Below are 21,318 nucleotides of genomic sequence, written 5' to 3'. Positions count from 1 at the left end.
CAGTAACTCAAACAACTGTTTAGAGGGATATTACTTGCTTACTTACTTGCGCCTGTTACTCCTAATGAAGCATAGGCCGCCGACCAGCATTCCCCAACCCACTCTGTCCTGGGCCTTCTTTTCTAATTCCATCCAATTCTTGTTCATTTTTCTCATGTCTATCTCCATTTCCCGGCGTAATGTGTTCTTTGGTCTTCCTCTTCTCCTCCATCGGCCTTGAGGATTCCATGTGAGGGCTTATCTTGTGACGCAGTTGGGTGCTTTCCTCAATGTGTGTCCTATCCATTTCCAGCGCTTCTTCCTGATTTCTTCCTCCGCTGGAATCTGGTTTGTTCTTTCCCACAGTTGATTGTTGCAATCGTGTTTATCCGTATCGCTATTTTATGCAGCAAAATACAATACTTAACTCATGGCACAGTTTCAGATAAGTTTCTCTTCAAAAATATGTAAATGAACCTCGGACATCATACTAGACGTAATCAAATTAATATATTGAATGTAAAACAGATATTGTCTATAGTGACTTCAGAGTTTGTAACCGTAAGTGAAAGTTATGAAGACTTTATCACAGTTTTTTCAGGTTTATAATTTCTATACGATATGTGTGTGAGCAGAGATTCAATAAAATTTCGTTTTGCTTTCAATGAAACTTAACTACGAAGCCTGATATATATAATCCTACTATAGTCACCTTTAAATAGCCTTATTACTTGATTGTGGGAAGCAGCCTTGATCCTTGAACCAATTCGAAAGTGAGTTTATCAGTACTTTTTAAATTTAGTGGTATAAAATTTCGTAATTTTTTGCCTTTAAATCCTTTTAAAAAAAAAAAATTTACTAGCACTGAATAGTTGTTAACAGTGGAATCTAGAAAAAATGTTTCATCCTTGGTGAAACTCACTTGCTGGATGCACATTCATCCCTGCATGGATATCAACAGTGGGATCCAAACCTAGTAACTCGATTACAAAGCCTATGGCTCGTCCACTGAGCTACTGAACCGAAACTGCCATTAGCTAGTGAGACAGGTATGAATTTTACTTCTGAAAGTCTGCATTTTCACATAATTGCTGTTATAGACTGCAACTGGACAGTCTCTGTTGGTATATTTACTAACCGCTATCCAACTTAACCATAAATTTTTAGTTAGTCTTGATATACAAATATTTTACTGTTTATAAAATAAAACAACAAATTTTACTTTAAATGTTTATTGACTTGTGCATAACTGTTGAGTAACAAACACTGAAGTTGAAACATACAGTGCGAATTACACTGTAAAACATTTTTGTCCATATATATAGTTTTAGTACCATATCACGTTTCATAATTTGAAACGAAAGTTAGTGTATGTTTCATGAATTTTATTACTTACTTACGGCTGTTACTCTTCGTGGAGTAGCATAGGTCGCCCACCAGTACTCTCCATCGCACCCTATCCTGGGCAATCCTTTCCAAATGTAATTCATCTTTTTCATATCTGTTGAAGTCTTCATAATCTAGTCAACCATCAGAAGGAAGAGGAAGGGAGAGATTAGACACCCTTGTGACCCCGGTTCATACTTGGAATGCAACTGTCAGCTGTCCTCCATGCACGACTTTGCACTGTAGTCCGTCGTATGGGTTCCGGATAATGTTGACAATCTTCTCAGGAACTCCATAATGTTCTCCTGTCCGCATTATAAAACGCCTCATAGTCAATGAAGTTGATGTATAGTGACTAGTTCGACTCAACTGATTGTTCGACGATGATCAGTAGTGTCGCAATTCGGTCCGTGGACGATCAATCCTTACTGAATTCAGCCTGTTGATCCCGAAGTTGGGCGTCTACTGCGTCTTTCATCCGCTGCAGCAACACTCTGTTGAAAACTTTTCCTGATACTGATAGTAGTGTGATGCCTCTGTAGTTCTCGCATTCTCTCAGGTCTCCTTCCTTCGATATCTTGATGGGGTGTCCTTCTTTCCAGTCCATCGGCACTTTTCCCCCCATCCTAAATTTTCTTGAATAGAATGTGAAGCATGTTTGGAGTTTCTTTAATATCTGACTTCAGTGTTTTAGCTGGTATATTTTCAGGTCCTGCTGCTTTCCCACTCTTGATTTATCCGATGGACATCTTGATTTCTTCGGTCTTTGATGGACTGACATCTATAAAAAGATCTCTGTATGCTGCTTCGATGTCCAGTGAATTCAATTGAGCTGGTCTATTCAACAGTTCCTCAAAGTATTTTGCCCATCTGTTTCTCAGTTCTTGAATCACCGTGATTAAACTGAACAAATTAATATGATTAAAAAGTTGATTTCGTAATTCATCAAATTCTAGAATTAATTTTAGTTCTGCTTTGCTGCTTTAAATAAATTCATTGATATAATGAGAGCGTGATATGAGCTACTGATCTCAACAGATAGAAGTAGTATACACCACAAATCGATAGTGAAATACCTGGCGACAAAGAAGTGAACGAGAATAGAGAGTGACTGGTGTGGAAGCGAAGAAACAATCAAGTTTGAGACAAGTGATTGACGTTTTGCAAATGAAGTATTTACTGCATGAGTCTCAGATTTTACCAAGACATTCTGTAATGTTGTATTCCAATGCATTTGGTTGTCCCCACTAGTTTTCTCGTTCACTACAAGAGAATTAGCATTGGATTGTCATAAAGTAAAGTGTTATATCACTTTATAAGATAACTTAGTTTCATCCTCATTAAAAAAAATATTCAAAGATTATGAGTAATTTTAGTTATATTTATTATCGTTGATATCCACATATTTCACACGCTTACTCTTATATGTCCATTGTCCATAGTAGTGTTTTACTTGCACAAAAAATTAATGAATTTTTATGATTCACACACCTAGTTATAATACAAGCATTTTAACTAATGACAAAAAGAATCTCTTGGATATAATATATGTTTTATTTGTAACTACACTGACATAAAGGATATCCATATACTGTACCCATTTATTCCTAGAAAAAAAGATCATAATCCAGCCGTTTGTGTTTACAGTGTTGAATATTTTGAAAGAAGCCATTTGTCAACACATAAATATCCTAGCAATGAGTATCTGATTAAATGTAACCGCAGCCAACATCATAAATTGTGGATACATTTCGCAAAGTAGATAGCAGACGACTCCTCATTTGGCTTAATGAACCAACCTTAAAAATAGATTAAATGGATAAAATTTGATTATCATCTGTTGAAATAACGCTTGAATGAGGAATAATTAAGCACAAAATTTCGAAATAAAACGATTTAATGATGTGGAAATCACTGTCATTAAGGCTAAAACTTTGTGATATATATGACATCAGTAGAAAAAAGTCAATGCTGCAATAGGATGATACAGTATGAGCAGTTACTAAATCACATAGAATTAGCACAATTTATAAATACTATCTCACTGAAACTGTTGTAAACAAATTGGGCTGTCGACTTTATAGAAACATTGACTTGGTAGTTCTTATTTTAAAATCATTTACAAACTGCATAAAGTAATTTTTACGACCAATGCATAGATGAAAGAACGTTCAAATACACAGAAAGTCCTCAGAGTCCGCTCTCCCTCTCGAAATGCTCTCACATGGCCACGCGTATATAGCCTCTACCAGGGAAGGCCTACTCACTGCCTTCTCGTACCGCGGGTGTTGTTTACGAAGTTGAGAGGACAAAAAGCGAATGTCGGACGCTTTAACCGGGTTGGTGGACACGGAGAGTCAACCTAGGGGAGTTGGAAAACCCTGATTCCAAACCAATGGTGCACACGGGTTCCAGCATCCTGAGGGAACAAATGGCGTATGAACCAATCGTTGGTCACTGGCTACCATGGAACTGCATCTCCTCACGGTGCTCCACTGTTTTGTGGATCAGACCTTTAGGTCGAAGGCTCCGGATGTGACCCTCTGAGAAAACCACCTGCATCGGTTTGGGCATCCGAGCAGTATCACAGCCCTCGCACAAATCAAATGAGATTTGTGTGGCGCATATGTATTTGGTGCCTCCTTGTACCAATATCTATGTGTTAAAATAATAATAAAAATAACCCAAGTTAGGACTAAATATTGACTATTGAGAAATGTTAACGATCGCCATTCCGAAAATTATTTTGATTTGTGATTGAATATTTTCTGACTACATAAAATCACATCTCAAAAGTGACTGTATTCATTTGGTTACTACCCGCTTGTTTTAAGACAACTGCATATACGACCTGACTAAGTCATTTAAATAGATTTTTTCATGCGCTTTATTCTACTTGGTTTAATTAAGTAGTATGAGCATCCCAACTGAATTTGTTATGCTGATTGTTGCCACCACTTCCTTTGAATAGAATAATGCTGTCTTAACAGAAGTTATTTTTAATCTCTTGATGGCTGGGTGTTCTACAAAGATTCATAAGATTTTAGTTCATAGTTCAAAGTAACCACTTACCTTAAAGGACGTGAATGATTGTATTTTAATTTCTAGGTTTAAAATCATTCCCCCCAATTTTATAACATAGCCTGAGGCATATGTAGAAAGAAAACAAAAATTTCAGTAAACACATTTTTCTTCTCGACTGTTTCATTTGTAAAAGCTGTAAAGTACTTTTATGAAACAATTAACACGAATAGCAAATTTTTCAGGTAGATCATGATTTGAAACCTAAAAGTACAGATGTGTTTTGTCCTAGTATGGGACCACAAACCACTGAGTGTTTCTCAAGAAACCGTAAGTCATTTAACTTTTTTCGACTCTAGATATGTTTATCTAGCTAAAATTAATATCTACCGTTTTTTAATGAGCTTTATGAGTTCACACAAGATAAATTTACTTAATAGTAAAAATCAGCATTTCGAGATCCTATTTACATGGTTTGTGTAAAAATGTTGAACATGAAAGCAATGGTCCTTATGAATCCCCAAGCTTAGGAATTCGGAGATTATATCAAGACTGTAATCGTCGAATCAGTATGGCCCACTTTCATTTCGCTTTTAAAAATCCCGCTAATAGGCCTACTAAGACGATAACATGGATGATTACAGAAATCCATTTATATTCGATATTAGATTTGGTTAATTTGCCTAATTGGTGCATCAAGCTTGGTTGTTTCAATAGACCTCAAAGTCAAGCAAAATTTAAAAACTAACCCACAGTATTGATATGATTATCACACCCGATATGTAAGAGATTTCAGGTGGTTAAGTTCATTTATATTTTAACTGTGGTTTGCAGAATTGCAGCCACAATCTCAATGACCAAAGAACACATAATTAAAGTATATTAAAAAACAATGAACACCCTTCTAAATGCTTTAGTTAGCATAAAAGAAAAAATCCACTTTATATTAACACAGGATTATGTCTACATATTAGGTTGTGTTGACTGTGATGCCTTCTTTATTGGAGGGTCACGTGAAATCCCGACTCCAACCAGAGAATGTCACAGCTACACAAAAAACTGGAAAGACTCCAAATTAAATCTACAATAGCAGTCTACACCATTTTCAATAACCATCAAGTTGATCTTAAAAACTATAAAATATATACAAAGACGAGTAGGTGAAGCTTTCCATATTTGCTTAATCCTACCGCTATCAATAGAAAAGAAGACATCACTACCCACCTGACTTGGACTGTTTATCCGAGCTAACATGTCTGATTCTATTCACATCTCACATCATTATCAGACGTACAAATTCAACTCAATCCTTTCGCACCACAAATATCATATTTCTTCATCCCTTAACATATACACAGACGCGCAAATATACAAACATGCCTCACATAAATAACCTTGACCGGAATGACACAACATTGAATTAGTCAGACCTGTATTTGACTGGTCACTTTAAATATTTTTGTTTGTTTCTGTCTACTACTTAAGATTAGGTTAATTTAGTTTGACTATTTATTCTCTGAAGAAGCAGCTCACACCGAGTCACGAAACGCCAGGAAATCTAATTTTTCTACTTATTGGGATATTACAAATATATTATTTTTATTAATAGAAATCAATGACACTGTTAAATTAATGACACACCAGCATTCTGTATCCAACTCGGTCTTGGGAAATCCTTTCTTGATAAAAACAGGCCCAGATTAAAGTATGCACAAGTAGCTACATATATATAGGGCTTCAGAAAAACAGGAATTCAGACGAATCCTTCGACATGATCAGAAGTCTTCAGTGAAACCTTATAAGTAATCGATAATACTTTGGTCCCCACTAGTGAAATTGGTATAGTAGATGTCACATTAAAAAAGCCTGTAACAGAACTCACAAGTATCTAGGTCAAAGTAGGCTATTAGAAAAGTGATGAAGGCTGCTACTGTTGTTTGTTAAAATGGTTGACTTCCTACAGGCAATTCTGTATACGTTAAAAAGAAGAATATATTTGTAAAATCTCAGCGAATGAATTTTAAGTAAATCCACCGTTTCGCCTGGCAATCTGGTCCAAGCTTTTTCAAGGAAAATATAACCAAACAACAAAATTATCGAATATAAATAGGTACAAGGTTCTTCGGTTTACTGTATACTGAATAAGTCATCCAATCAACGTGAAGGATTTTTTATAAATAGGTATTTGTATTAATGTGTAAGATACATGTTTATATGAAAATAATATGAAAATAATAAAGGTCAAACAATTAAAAGTTCATTTGAAAATAACCAAGAAGAGAGAAAGAATAAGAAATTATCGTGTTATCCTAGGCCATAGAATGACTTGAGGATTACAAGGTAAATTCAAGGTTATGACAAATTGTTTTTGCACATGTAAGGACAAGGTATGTGTTATGGAACCAAAACGTGTTAAGACAACAGAATGTGTTTATACGCAAGTGCTGTGAGAAGAAATTTCATTCAACTAAATATTGACTTCGGTCTGTGTATATTAAGAAAACAGATCATTTTTATATATGAAATGAATCAAAAATGCCACAGCCTGCATTAAATGAAGATAAAATACGTAAACAAAATAAAAGAGGAATGTATATGTAATTGAAAGTGTGTTATTTTTAATGTTCCAGTCAATTGTTTAGCAATATTCAGATAAGATAACGGATCTGAATCATTGAACGTATTATCTATCAGTTAGTTACTATGGCATAGATATATCAAATTGCAAAAAGATCAGGTTTACTTATTAATTATTAGTTGCCATGGGACAGCTAGTTGTATTCCATCTCTCCTATTAATATTGTTTGAATCAGCCCATATATGTAGGGCTTCGGCTGTTAGTCGTTCTTTGTAAGAATTAAATCCTTTTTGGATGATTCTCGTGCCATTGAAATCAACTGTATGACCCGATTCAATCGAGTGTAATGCTATCGCCGATCTGTTCTCAAGCTTTTTTACATCAATTGAGGATTTAGGAATGTGCTTTAAGCACAGTTTGTGTTCCTTCACCCTCACATTCAGTTGTTTTGATGTTTCACCTATATACGTTGCATTACAGTCATTACATTTGATTTCATAAACACAATTCTGTTGATCATCCTTGTGTATTGGATCTTTGATTCTTACTAGTTTTGATCTTAGAGTATTGTTTGTTCGAAAGAATACTCTTATATTTTGACGAGTTAAAATCCTTCTGATATCTTCTGAGATACCTTTACGAAATGGGATCACTACTGTGTTCATCCAATCTTGCTTAACTCTTTTTTAAAAATATCATTCCGTTCTTCATTCTTAATTATTCTTTTAATAAAACCTTTCGGATAATTATTCATTAGTAGAGTGAATACAACTAAATTCATTTCCGTTTTTATATCATTTGGTTCAGTGACAAGTTTTTTGACTCTGGTGATCAAATTTTTGGCCACTGTCACTTTGGTCGAGTGTGGATGCGCAGACTTAAAATCTAAAAATTTCCCTGAATATGTAGGCTTTCGGAATATATTAATTTTTAAACAATCATTATCCCTCCTTTCAACCAGGCAGTCTAGAAAAGGTAATCTGCGTTCAGGCGATTCCAACTCTTTAGTAAACTTGATTTTGTCATCTAAGCTGTTGAACCGTTGGAATAGTTCGTGTAAACCATCTCGTTTTATGATGACAAATTCTATATACGGTTTATTAAAGCTAATTTCCTATACATTATATCACGCTAAAATCACTACAAATATGATGGAAGTTAGAAAATGAGTTCAATATATTCGAAAATAGTTCTGATCCCAAAATGATAGACAGGAAAGATTCTAGTATCTACTGGTCTATAGACCCCGAATGCCCTGGTACGGCAGAGAATGGGGAGAGTCCGCTCTCCCTCTCGAAATGCTCTCACATGGCCACGCGTATATAGCCTCTACCAGGGAAGGCCTACTCACTGCCTTCTCGTACCGCGGGTGTTGTTTACGAAGTTGAGAGGACAAAAAGCGAATGTCGGACGCTTTAACCGGGTTGGTGGACACGGAGAGTCAACCTAGGGGAGTTGGAAAACCCTGATTCCAAACCAATGGTGCACACGGGTTCCAGCATCCTGAGGGAACAAATGGCGTATGAACCAATCGTTGGTCACTGGCTACCATGGAACTGCATCTCCTCACGGTGCTCCACTGTTTTGTGGATCAGACCTTTAGGTCGAAGGCTCCGGATGTGACCCTCTGAGAAAACCACCTGCATCGGTTTGGGCATCCGAGCAGTATCACAGCCCTCGCACAAATCAAATGAGATTTGTGTGGCGCATATGTATTTGTGCTGGTCTATAACTAATTAAAAATACATTCAAAACAATTCGAACTCGTTTAAAATTATCGATTAACCTAAACAAACCAAATATCACGAATTTTATCAGGATATATATATATATATATCAAATAACTGATATAATTGTGTTGTTAGTCACTCACTAGTCGTTAATATAGTGTGACAATAACAAAATCACTATTACTCGTATTAAACACCAACACAGAAAACTTGAAACTCGTAAATACAACACTGTTAGAAACTAGCAATACTCTAAGCTCTGTAATAACACTAATCATTATTCTGAATGGAAATGAATTTGTGAGTAACACCATTTGCAAAACTTTTCCAAGTTATTAATTACCAACCTACTGAATACTGGAAAATTCATCCATCCCACCTACCAAAGAAAATATTTATAAAGCAAACTCCTGTCATAGCAGATGTTTCGCTAGGTGATATTGAAATTAAAGTCAATAAAAAGGATGATATGTACATGTAATGGCAACAGATTAAACATTTTTTAACACTTGTTTTTATCATACGTACACCGCAAATAACACATAAAGTAAAGAAAAAGTATTGTACAAAGTTATAAACATGTCATTGCTTATCATCGTCATCTTCTTCTTCCGCCTGTTCAAGCCAATCAAAGAAAGGTTTGACTTTTTCTCTTAATGATCGAGTTTTCTCAGAAATATCATCATCAAGTAAAAGTGGGGAATTATCTTTCCACCACCATATATCATCTTCTAAAACTAAATCATTGTCATACATAGTGTGAATAATAGACATAGAAGAAGCAAATATCAATGAATCATAGCATGCTGCATCTTCAACGGCTTGAAGATAAACTCGGCCAGTATTTTGAAATCCTGACATACATGATGACAGAACAGTATTAAAGCTTAATAGGAGTTTACGAAGATTAATGATGAATTCTGTTATATCAGCTTTACTGCATTCATTTTGTGATTTCGAAGATAAATGATCACGAGTTAGCTCCAGTAAGGCTTTTGTCAATAAGAATCCAAAATCTTCAATAGGTACATTATAAGCATGTTTTAAAGAATTAACTTCAAGTATAAGTGTTTCAGCTGGATACTTATGTCGTTCACCTCGTTCCAAAGTTCGTTTCAATTCAGTAACTATGAAGCTTTCTGACTGCTCATCATCGCCATCACTTTCAGTTTTCGATGTATCTTTTAATTGATGTTCCAAATCTCCATCACTGTCATCTATCTCACTTACCATACGGCGAGGCTTGCTGGATTTGCTACAACGAATATCACTAGTTCGGCTATGACTAGACTTTTGATTCATTCTCTGCCGACGTGTTTTAGCTGCATTTTTAATTCTGTCCCAGGCCGTTTCCCACAAATGACAATTTGTAAATTCATCATTTGTCAAATACACTTGGTCGGATTGCGTATCTTCCTCGGAAAGATTATCCACAGAATCGCTCTGAGAAAAAAATATATATATATAATACATAAATTAAAGCATCTAAAGCAACTAAGTGCAAGCAAAGATGGTGTTTGACTTTGAGCAACACTGAATGTATAAAGGTTAGTCAACATGACAAACTATTCAGACGGAAATACACTCAGAAAGAGACTAGAAGTTATCATTACCATAAACAAACAAATAGTGAGTAATTACTAAATACATTTTATAGATCCAGTTACTTTTTTTATTATCCTGGTAATTTTAAAATCCAGAAGCCTTCTGTAAAGGTATAAATACTTCATTTGGAATTGGAATTAATGGATCTACTAGTGCGACCAAATAAATTAACTCGCATTGTTACTGTAACTTATGATTTAAGCCATAATTTTATAATGATTTTATTATGAAAAGGATCTGTGTTCGTAAACGTGAAGTAGTATTTTTAAAGTTCATTTTTAAAACATTACAGTAAGTGAAAGTTCTGAAATCCCATAAACGAGTCATATTAGGATGAGCGAAATGTAGATCTACACAAAAGCGATTCTCGTTTAGGGTCTATGTATGAGCCTAAAGATGAAACGAGAAACTAATATTACCAGCAATATTATGTTAGATTTTAACGGTTTAGCTCAGCTAGAAAATTTTATCACAGTCGTTTTGTAATGGTATTGAGTAAGATGTTTCATGGAATAAGACGAATATCAGTTTAGTAAATTAAAACCAATAACTAACATCCACACAAGTGCACACTATTTATTGAGACAAAATAACTTTCAGTTTGGGGTTAGAGAGATTGTTGAAGTTCACTGAAATTACGAACCAATCAATGTAAGACAACCAGTAAAAACCTAGAAGCACTGGGCGGCCGTTTCGCCCTAGGATAAGAGACTCCCCTGTAGTACGCATCTACAATACCATACGCCAGATTTGAACCCAAGACTATCGGTCTCGCGTGAAAACGCTTAACTTCCAAACCACTGAACCGGCACTGCTAAGGAGTCCCATACTAGGACGAAACGGCCATCCAATGCTTCCAGGTTTTCAATGGCGGTCTAACATTGATCGGTTCATGATTTCAATAAAATAAACTATTTATTCATTTATTGCCTATCAACTTGATGTGAAGTGTAACTTCAAAGGATACCTAAAATCATATTTTTGGAGAATTTTATACGCCCAGTTTAGTTATATGCAGACCTGAGAACTGTTGTTTAAAATTACCACACAATCAATCTTCATCAACAAGTTGGTGATATTTAAACTACATCATCGTTCTGTATAAAAATGCTGGTAAATTAGTCTGCTGGAACCCATAAAAGGGAATATTAAACCAGACGAATAGCTCTTATGATGAAGAATGAATTATCGCGTAGTATTAATCTTCATGATGAGCTTGGAACCAATTTTAATGGATAAGACAGGATCGACACCTCTATGACTCTACATATTCATAGACATTATTTAGTAATTGTTCTTCTTTCTGTTACTTTTTGTTCTGTTGCTGATTTACTCTTACTATGTTGGTTCGAAGTGTAAAAAATTCAGTTTTTCAAAATTACATAATAATGAAAGTATTCGTCCTTGATCTTACCTAGACATTCAAAAATCTAAGAAAACAGCATTAGAGTAGGCAGGTTCTAATAAAATGTTATTGACAACATCTATGGATGTACATTCTCAACACGTTCAAATATTTTCAGTCAAATATAACCGAGAAAAATATCAGATATGAACCAAAAGTGATAAGTAGGAAAATCCTGGAAAATGCATAGCCAACTATATATATATATATATATATATATATATATATATATATATATATATATATATATATATATATATATATATATATATAGTCAACAATTTAATTAGCTCGCAAACAAGAAATTAGAGCTTACTGTCCCTGAAGGTTGCCTTTTTTTATAATAGGCAGCCCAGGCTTGTTCACCACCAACTGAAGGGTCTATAACTAAATCACCTGTACGAGGGGCGACCAGAACGCTGTTACTTGGCAAGTTACCACATCCTGGACCCAATGTTACATCTGCGGTTGATGACGGGCCTATGAAACAGCGGTTAGGAAGTTTAAATCCAGAAAGTATACGAACACCGGAACACAACCAAGCTACGTCTGCCTTTACATGACTAGAAATATGAACGTTCTTCAAAGCGATAACACGTCGTAAACATGCGTTTTCACCTACAAAACAATTTTCCCCAAGGGAACAGTCAATTAAGCAAGCAAACGCCGACACTTCGCACCCAGATCCAATGAAGCACGCTCCAATTATTCTGGCTTTATGGTGAACTTTCGCCAACTTAGACACAAAAACTTGTGGACCAACTGCTACAATTTCGGAGCCTGATAGATTGGCATACAAAGGTGGCAGAGACAAATGAAACCCACCTTGTCGAGACAGAAGTTTAAAGTTTAAGTCAATCAAACTACTAAGATCAGGAGCAGCCTGAAGCACAATCGGTCCTTTTGGTAAAGGTTCAACATGTATGGTATATTCCATAATTTCTTCATTCGTTAACACTCCATTTACAAGATCATCCATAGTTTCATAGTCAAAATTATCCTGAGGAAGCAACGGAAAGAGGGAAAATAACTTCGATAAGTAGACAGTAAACATACTAGACATGAATAATACAGGTATATTGCTTACAAACAATTTGTATGTTATGATGGCAATCCACTTTACTTAACAATTCATAATGTCATGCATCAGAATATGAATCATAATATTTATAGGAAAGCCTGAAAACCTGAAGAAACGTGAGTGGCTTATGAAACAGAACCAACAAGATGGATCATGTACCTTCAAATCTTATAACAAGCGTCTCATATCATGCAGAAATAAGAACTTTTATAACAGCACAACATATTGTTTTAATTTTCATTCACATCGAGGGTTAGATTTATGATTAAGGCATGTACATGAGTGACCTGGTTTCAGAATAAACAATTTACTACCTCTGACACAACGAATTTAATCTTATGACCAATTGCTAATTCACTCGATAGATATATCAAGCAATAGTTAGAGGTACTTTATTTTAGAGATTTATGTGAATTTAGATTACAAAATACAATTTGAGTACCGCAACATATGAACTTCATTCATAAATACAATCAACTCAAAAACTCATGTTGAACGCAGTTTCACCAAAGGTTTTATTGACGGACAGTATTACTGACTGTAACACAATATAGATAGAGAACAACTTACTTAAATATTGTATAGTCTTCAAAAATGAACTGAATTACACTACATATTCATTTTAGAACAAAAAGAATGCTTCTGTAAATTTGCGAAGCTGGTAAATTTACAGAAAAAACTATCTTTGATAATATAAGCAGCCCACAGTAGGCAGTCAAATGAAAGTGTTCTAAAAAAACTCCTACCTGAACATTTGTCAAATATTATAAAAGCACGGAAGCGCGTTTAATTCTAAAGGTAGTTTGTATAAGACAATAAAATATATAGCTGTCACTGATTTCTCTGATGTTCGGTGCTTAGACCGGGTTGGTGGGTACGAGACACCCACCTAGAAGAGCTGGAAAACTCTGACTCCTAATGAATGGTGCACATAGGTTCTAAGATCCTGAGATAAAAAGTGACGTATGGACCCATTGCTGATGACCGGCTACTATGGGACAATATCTCCTAACGCTGCTCCACTGCCTTATGGACTAGACCTATGGATTAAAGGCTCGGAGAGCAGTCCCCTAAGAAGACTACCTGTTTCGATATGAGCACCCCAGGTGGTATCCCAACCCTTACACAAATCTAACGATAACTGCAATTATATTTACACAAACAAATATACAAATGAAAACAAACACTACAGAAAGTATGTGCATGTTATGGCGTGAGATTTCGGGTTTGTTATGAGCATGTTTTGTTTGCAATATTGACAAATTTAATGGTCCTACGTTGTAGCTGACTGACTGACTGATAAATGAACAGAAGACCGAATTATTGACTCAAGCCCCAAAATGAACAGATACCGACAAACACCATGACTGATGAGCAAATAACTTTATTTTTCTTAGTAAAATGACACACATAAAGTATTGACACAAAACAAATATAATCTATGACCTAGGACATAGAAAGCTGTAGGGAACCGGTTTTGTAGGTCACTCATTCGATAAATGTGTTCTTCCCACCATTTCAATGCAGAAACATTGCAAAAGTACGAAAACAGCTTTGTCATAAAATTTGAAGATATCAATACATTCACGGAATAACTAACTGAATTCATAAAATTTGCAGAGGAATAATATGAACTCTCTACGTATATGATGAATATTATGAAATCTGGAGGTTAAGTTTTGTAGAATGAATGGGTTGGAAAACAGTTAAGAAGTTGAAATTCAAACTAAGTCTCAAAAAGGAAGCAAAAATTTTACTGGGTAAGTTTTCGTGGCTTATAACTGCATTATTATTAATTGATCAAAATCAACTAATGGAAAAGAAAACATCATACGATAAATGATTATCCAATTACGTTTGTGAAAGCGAGTTATAATGAAATGTTATCGGGCTTGAAAATGAATCATAAAACCAACTGATACGAAAATATAAAATGAATGTAGTCAACAAGTAGAGTTTTAAATATGTTTCTAAAGTAAGTCAATGATTTGTTCCCAATTAGAATGTTTCAAGAATTTTATCACGGTGCTTATTACTGGTCCCATATAAACTTAAAATGTAAAACGCTGCAATGTTCAGATATGGTGTCCTTCCTTAATAGCATATTAATTGCTAGTTAGAAATTAATAAGACTGGATTTTATTATATTAAACCAAGAATACATCTCTTATAGAATGGGTGAATATACTACAGTGGGATTAAACGACCTTGGCAATCAGACAATTACATTTGTAAGCTCACATTTTTGGAAATCACACCACACATAATGAGTTGAGAACGATGGGCAGATGCACACAAAATTCGAAAACAAAACAAGTAATTTCAAGTTTTACTATTAACTTAATTTTGTTTTAGAAGAAATAAATCTACAATATACGTGGATCTTAGCTTCGATAATAATTGTCGTAGACCAGCTCACAATGCATATTGACATTTATTTGAATAAGTAAAAACGATGAAGGTAGCAGGCAAGTGACCACTTCAGTGGATATTTACTTGGTAGACGATTGCAGCAAACAAAATACTTAAGCGACCCCAACTATTGGTCTTACTTGTTTCTAACTGCTTCTAAAACCAGTCAAATGATTCATTTACATTTTAATCGATGACCTTTGTTATCAGGTTCACGCTGTAATGAAATATTTGACTGTAATGAAAGCCCGAAAAACAAATGACCATTTCATAATGCTGACGACACTTATAATAAAATGCTACGTGACGCTTTTATAAATAATTGATAACACCCCGTTTAATACTAAACGCTAAACAGCTTAATGTAAACAGAATGAAGTATAAAAACCTGTATCTCAATTGAAGCTATATTCATGAACAGAATCCTTTGTAGTTGAACAGTTTTTAAAAACATGTTAAGAACCCATGTTTGAAAGAACTTAATAAAATTTAAAACATTTTATCTCACTTGAAACAGTGGTGGTATATGATTACTACAAATACTCAGTTGAATATCCATCAGTTGAGAAGACTCGATAACTTCACCGGGTTTCATCAAGTCGCTAAGCAGAACTGGAGAAAGGTCACGATGAGATTCATGAAGAAGACTGATCAAACGATTATTGTTCGTTCGCGAAAATATAACGTTAACTTTGAGCTCAGAAGCTTGAACTGAACTTATCGCTTCGGTTATGGGGGGTAATAGAAGAGTGAGTATGGCGTTGGGTGTTTTTTCACGTTGTTCCTTATGTTTATTAACAAATTTTGCCAAAGAGATGCCGCAAATCAGATCAGCGGGAGCAAGCAAAAAGTCTGAGACTCCACAAAGAAATTCACTTGACTCAAGATCACGCATAATATCACCTAGATTATGACAATTTTCCACATTTCGTACAAAAATTTTCAATCCAGGAAAACAATTACTTAAAGTAGTTTGATTTATGTATGCTTGAACGCTTTTGTAGCTTTTAATAGTATAGATTAGAATGTTCCTGAAACCATCAAAAGCAAGAGTAGATAACGTCATATGCAGCAGCGGAACATTACATAATGGAAGTAAACAAGGGGGAACGTAGTCACTTAGAGGATCGAAGCGATCGTATAGAAGGTCTGCAATAAGTACTGCATATAGCTCTTTATCTGTCTGTCCAAAGTTAGATGAATTTTTTATTACATTATCTGCAGGACCTCTACTTTTGGTTCTGTTCGCTTTCAACTTATTCATTGTCGTGGCTAAAAATGAACAAAAATTAATAAAGTCTTAATATGAATCAATAAGAGAAAAATATTTACGTACATTTATGATGGAACAGCGAAAACACCCTAATGTACAAGGCTAAAAAGACTTATCCAAAACCGCGAAACAATTCTTGTTATATTTCTCTTGCACAAAAACTTAAAGAAAAACAACAATCAAATATATTAGTTTGAACTTTTTGTTTGGTCTTGACCCTTTGCTTGAACTGAATGCTTCATAGTGAGAGTTTTTACATTGTTGCATAAACATTTGTCGAAGTACATTTTAAGTATTATTATAAATGAATACTAATATTATATCCCTGACTAGTAAACACTTCACACCCGTAATCTTGATAATTACCAGTTAATTTTGGTTTATCACGATTTTTGATGTATACATATTAGTAATGAAACAGGTTTGGATTATCACTTACCAGTCACATCAATGACCGACGGGTTCTATAAAATAAAAACCGCTTTAGACCTCAGATAGCATAACTTTGACGTTGGTTGTGACCTGTTCCTGATTTATACATTACCAACAGCCTAAGCACTTTGGTCTATCACTAAAATAGTAGCTATTACTCGCAATTTTATTTAAGCGATATCAGTTACACTCTCAATCGATTTGAACAAGAAATTCTCCAAATACACTCAGATATGTTAAACTCATAAGCCAATTGTCATACTGCTGTGTAAGGTTCGATACCCCAGGTACAATATAGGTAGCTCATAGGGCAAGGTAACTAACAAACGCGCTCAATCAACACTTTATTTAGACCACAAATTAGTTCTAAATTCTTGGGGTTTAGAAAACTTTTATCAGTACCTACAAGTAGATAAGTATTCAAAGTTTTAGAAAAGTATGAGGATCTATCTTTGAAGAGCCATGCGAAAATGCTAATTCTATGACTGTACCTGTAACACAACTGAAAAATGAAGAAATTGAGCAACTGTGACAAAACTATACTGTAAGCTTTGATTTGATTTACATTATTCGAATCGAGCCTTTATTGAAGTAACATGTTTTCTGAGTATATTGTTCAGACGTAAATTAGCAATCATGATGGTCATTTTGGCTTATATGTGACTATTACGTGAAAATATTTATTTTCTCCAATAACCCAATAGAGGCGATGGTTGAGATTATTTACGAAAAAACCTGAATTTCTTCTAAGGCTTAAGCTTAGCACTAGAGCAGAAATGTTTTTTTCTTTAGATCTTGAACATAAATGCCGCTTTAACCCAAGAATCTAATTATTATCGGTTTAGGGGTTGTGGAGATTGTTGAGTTTTTGATTGAGATCATGAACCGACAGATGTTAGACCACCATTGAAAACCTGGAAGCACTGGACGGTCGTTTCGTCCTATTATGGGGCTCCTCAGCAGTGCGCATCCACGATCCCGCTCGCCAGATTCAAACCGAAGGCCTTCAGTCTCGTGCGCGAACGCTTAACCAGCATTGAAATGCCTGGATCAGTTGTTTTTTAATGTGTATTTACTAACTGAAGATGTTTGTTAAGTTTAAGGCCATTTAAATGAGCATGTACCATTTGTTTTAGGACTCTCCTGAGAAAGACCATTTATCTTCTATATATTGACAAACATTGAACAAGATTGTAAATGGGTAGGGGACACTTGTAAGAACGACTGATAAATTAAGACGCATAACTAAAGGTTTATGAGAACTGACTTCTCGCACGATAAGGAAGCGGTAGACAAAAATTCAATTACTCAAGAAGGTTACTTTCCAATATCATAAGTATAAGAAGCAATATGATGAATGACCTATTAAGCTACATGAGTCTCCACTAGGTAAATCCGATTCAGGAAGTTCTCCTCGAAGATCGACATAGACCCAGAATACACAGTTACTGCAGAGGAGTCCTGAATATGCGATATTCGATACCAGCGGAAGCGGACTTTTAATTACGTAAATGTCTTAAACTAGTAAAATCTATTCCGAATGAACTGTATAATTGGCTGTCTTAACAAACATATTAACACTTCTATTAGAGAAATAGGCTATAGTTAGCCCTATCCTCTAGACAGCAAATAAATCAAATCCATTTTCTGTAGCTGACGGAACAAGACATAACCATTAGTGTCTTGAGAAACATAAATAGTGACTACCAATTGTTGGGTGCAAAAAATTTTCAGTTTAATCAACGTTTTCAAATGGCATCAAATCCACAAATCAAGATCTCGCGGCTTTTGGAGTTACAATAGACATTATTAGAACATCTTGAAATGGAAGGATGAGGCCAATTAGCTTCCTATTAATAGGAATATCGTAGTGAAGTTTTCATAGGGTAATTGAGCCTAGACAGAACCACTAGTACTGGTCTTTCGACTGTTTAACATAATAATTGTTCCTTTGACCTAAAAACTAGGTGTCGGTAGGCTTTGGGCTGAACTAAAAATATGTTTTAGTGGAAGTCATGATAGTGCTGGTGAGGGGATAAAAATGAGTAGAAATGTAGAACAAATACTCATTCTGAACACAGAATAGAAACTCAATCGTCAATGTGAACAATCGGAAACGGTCAATAACGAACAAGTATGATATTAGCGCAACCCTTTAACTAAAACCGATACACCGAATAAATTTGAACGACACTATTTCCTAAGGCCAGTCATTGGAACATCCAAATAATACTATATTTTTCTTAAGGGTTGCTGTCTATTTGTGTCTGTTTTGTTTAGTGTGGAAAATCAGTTGTTGATCTTTGAGGACGCCTAGTATGGTTATTTTAGCTGGTCGGTTTCTATCAACGTAACATATGTAATTGGTATTTAAATGGGTCGACTGGTTGTGGATAAAACCGAAGTGCCTTTTCTCAAAAATTATCCCTTGTCTAGCTGCCAATGGAATTCGAGTCGTATATGTGTTAAAATGGCGCTTTGCCCTGATGAAACCCAAATTACAAACTGCACACAGGCCTCAAGACTCTGTCTTTAAGGTACATTAGACAAGTGGGGCAAACTACTCAGGGAATTTCCACGCACACTCCTGGGGTTAAGATGCTTGTTGTACACGAAGTGACTTGAATAATTAAATCTGTGTACAATACCTTAGATTAAGTGGTAATTTCCATATAATGAACAGGATAGCAAGTAAACAAATCACCAAAATCAAAAGCTCTATGAGTCTTCGACATTTGATGCTGACCACATTAATTTTAATGGACCTGTGGAGATAACTCTAACAAGCTTATTTTGTAAATAGTTTTTAATATTATTTGTATTTATTTTGTCAATTTTTCACTGTATGTACATTCATCATTAAATGACTGTACGTGTTGTTTTAGTCATTGACCTTGAAGACACTTTCCGTTGAGCCACTACATAGCGTGACATATTCGTGCTGGTTAACAAATACATTACTACTCACGCATTCCTAGTTCTATCTTCATTTGGGATTGAGTTAATGGAAGTTTAAATCAAATACTATCTACATTTATAGACTATAATCGGAATATATCACATCCTACGTTGGACTATATCGCTAGAGAGTTCACCAACCTGCTCACAGTCATCAAGCATTTATAATTGTGGATTTACATTACTGGACTTAATCAGAACACGCAACGTTTGGGCAATTTAAGTAACGTCCTTAATTATTATTGTATTCGTAACATTTAACTTGTATATATTCATATTACTATTGATTGTTATTAACTTTGTTGATACCTTTTGCGTTTATATATTGTCTGGTCCACCACAATTATTTGGTGAGCCTCGTGTTTATCCTAACGGTTATTTTGTTTTTCATTTCATACAATTTACTGGCTTATTTTTTTTCTCGTAATGTCCTCTCCCACTAAACTCATTGATATGGATTCGCCTCCAGTAACAACTTTTGTCTCATTGTCGAACTCTCCCGAAAATAATTTTAGTCCAGTTAATTCTATCTCAGAATTCAGACTCCCAACTTATGGAGCTAATAATCCCAGAGTCTGGTTTGCTCAAATTGAAGCTTTATTCATGGCTAGAGGCATAAGATCTCAGGCATCAAAGTATGCATACGTAGTCGGCGCACTTCCTATCGAGATTGCCGCTGAAGTTGGCGATTTAATCGATCACGTGCCAGAATCTGAACCATATGATAAGATAAAAGCAGCAGTTATTCAACGCACCACGGTCTCAGATGAGAAAAGGCTACAACAGTTGTTAACATCTTGTGACTTGGGTGATAAAAGACCCTCGCAACTTCTCCGCCACATGAAACAACTCGCCGGTCCATACAAGCTAGACGAAGCCCTCCTAAAGCAAATGTGGTTTCAAAGATTACCACACAGCGTTCGACAAATTCTCAGTGTTTCAGGGAAATCCGTCGCCCTTGATGACTTAGCCGACATGGCAGATAAAATGATGGAAGTATACCACGACAATCACTGTGTGAACTCATTGCAAACACCTGGACCAACAGATATTAGCTGTTTAGCCTCCTTTCAAAAGCAGTTAACACAATTAACGAGCCAGCTGGCGTCACTGCAATCGACCATAGCAACCATCCAAGCTAGACAGTCGAGATCCCCCTCCAGACGAAGATCTTTTTCTAGACAACGGTCTCGGTCACCGAAGCGAACATTTGATGTTTGTTGGTACCACCAAAAATACGGCACCAAAGCACGGCGTTGTACACGACCGTGCACATTTTCTGCGTCTGACACAGAAAATCAGGGAAACGACCCGGCCAGACAGTGATGGCGGCGCCTGTTTCTGGCCACTACCCGAGCCGTCTATTTCATGTCAGGGGTCGAATTTCGGGCTCAGATTTTTTGGTCGATACAGGAGCCGAAATCAGCATTATCCCATTACAGCTCTCTCAACGACGGC

General features: G+C 35.5%; 1 protein-coding gene across 1 annotated transcript; it reads right to left on the bottom strand.

Annotated features, from left to right (window-relative positions):
- Positions 1–6,295: 6,295 nt before the first annotated feature.
- Positions 6,296–19,096, bottom strand: EIF2B5 (Translation initiation factor eIF-2B subunit epsilon). The gene is made up of 4 exons (XM_051209019.1): positions 15,706–19,096; positions 12,021–12,704; positions 9,046–10,137; positions 6,296–6,931 (listed from the first exon to the last, which is right to left on the bottom strand). The coding sequence occupies exons 1-3, from the start codon at positions 16,459–16,461 to the stop codon at positions 9,277–9,279; spliced, it is 2,301 nt and encodes a 766-aa protein (XP_051074437.1). The 5' UTR covers positions 16,462–19,096; the 3' UTR covers positions 6,296–6,931; positions 9,046–9,276.
- Between the last annotated feature and the right edge of the window lie 2,222 nt (positions 19,097–21,318).

The sequence above is a fragment of the Schistosoma haematobium genome, chromosome 1, assembly GCF_000699445.3.
Source record: "Schistosoma haematobium chromosome 1, whole genome shotgun sequence".
In the NCBI taxonomy this organism is placed as follows: domain Eukaryota; kingdom Metazoa; phylum Platyhelminthes; class Trematoda; order Strigeidida; family Schistosomatidae; genus Schistosoma; species Schistosoma haematobium.
Note: the sequence above shows the minus strand (reverse complement) of the source record. Positions and strands in the feature narration are given on the sequence as shown.

Excerpts from the sequence above, each read along its gene's own strand:
- EIF2B5 (XM_051209019.1), bottom strand. The coding sequence starts at position 16,461 with ATGAATAAGTTGAAAGCGAACAGAACCAAAAGTAGAGGTCCTGCAGAT. Across the intron at positions 12,705-15,705 it reads ATATACCACCACTGTTTCAA|GATAATTTTGACTATGAAAC; the intron begins GTGAGATAAAAT and ends TTGCTTCCTCAG. Across the intron at positions 10,138-12,020 it reads AAAGGCAACCTTCAGGGACA|AGCGATTCTGTGGATAATCT; the intron begins GTAAGCTCTAAT and ends TTTTTTTCTCAG.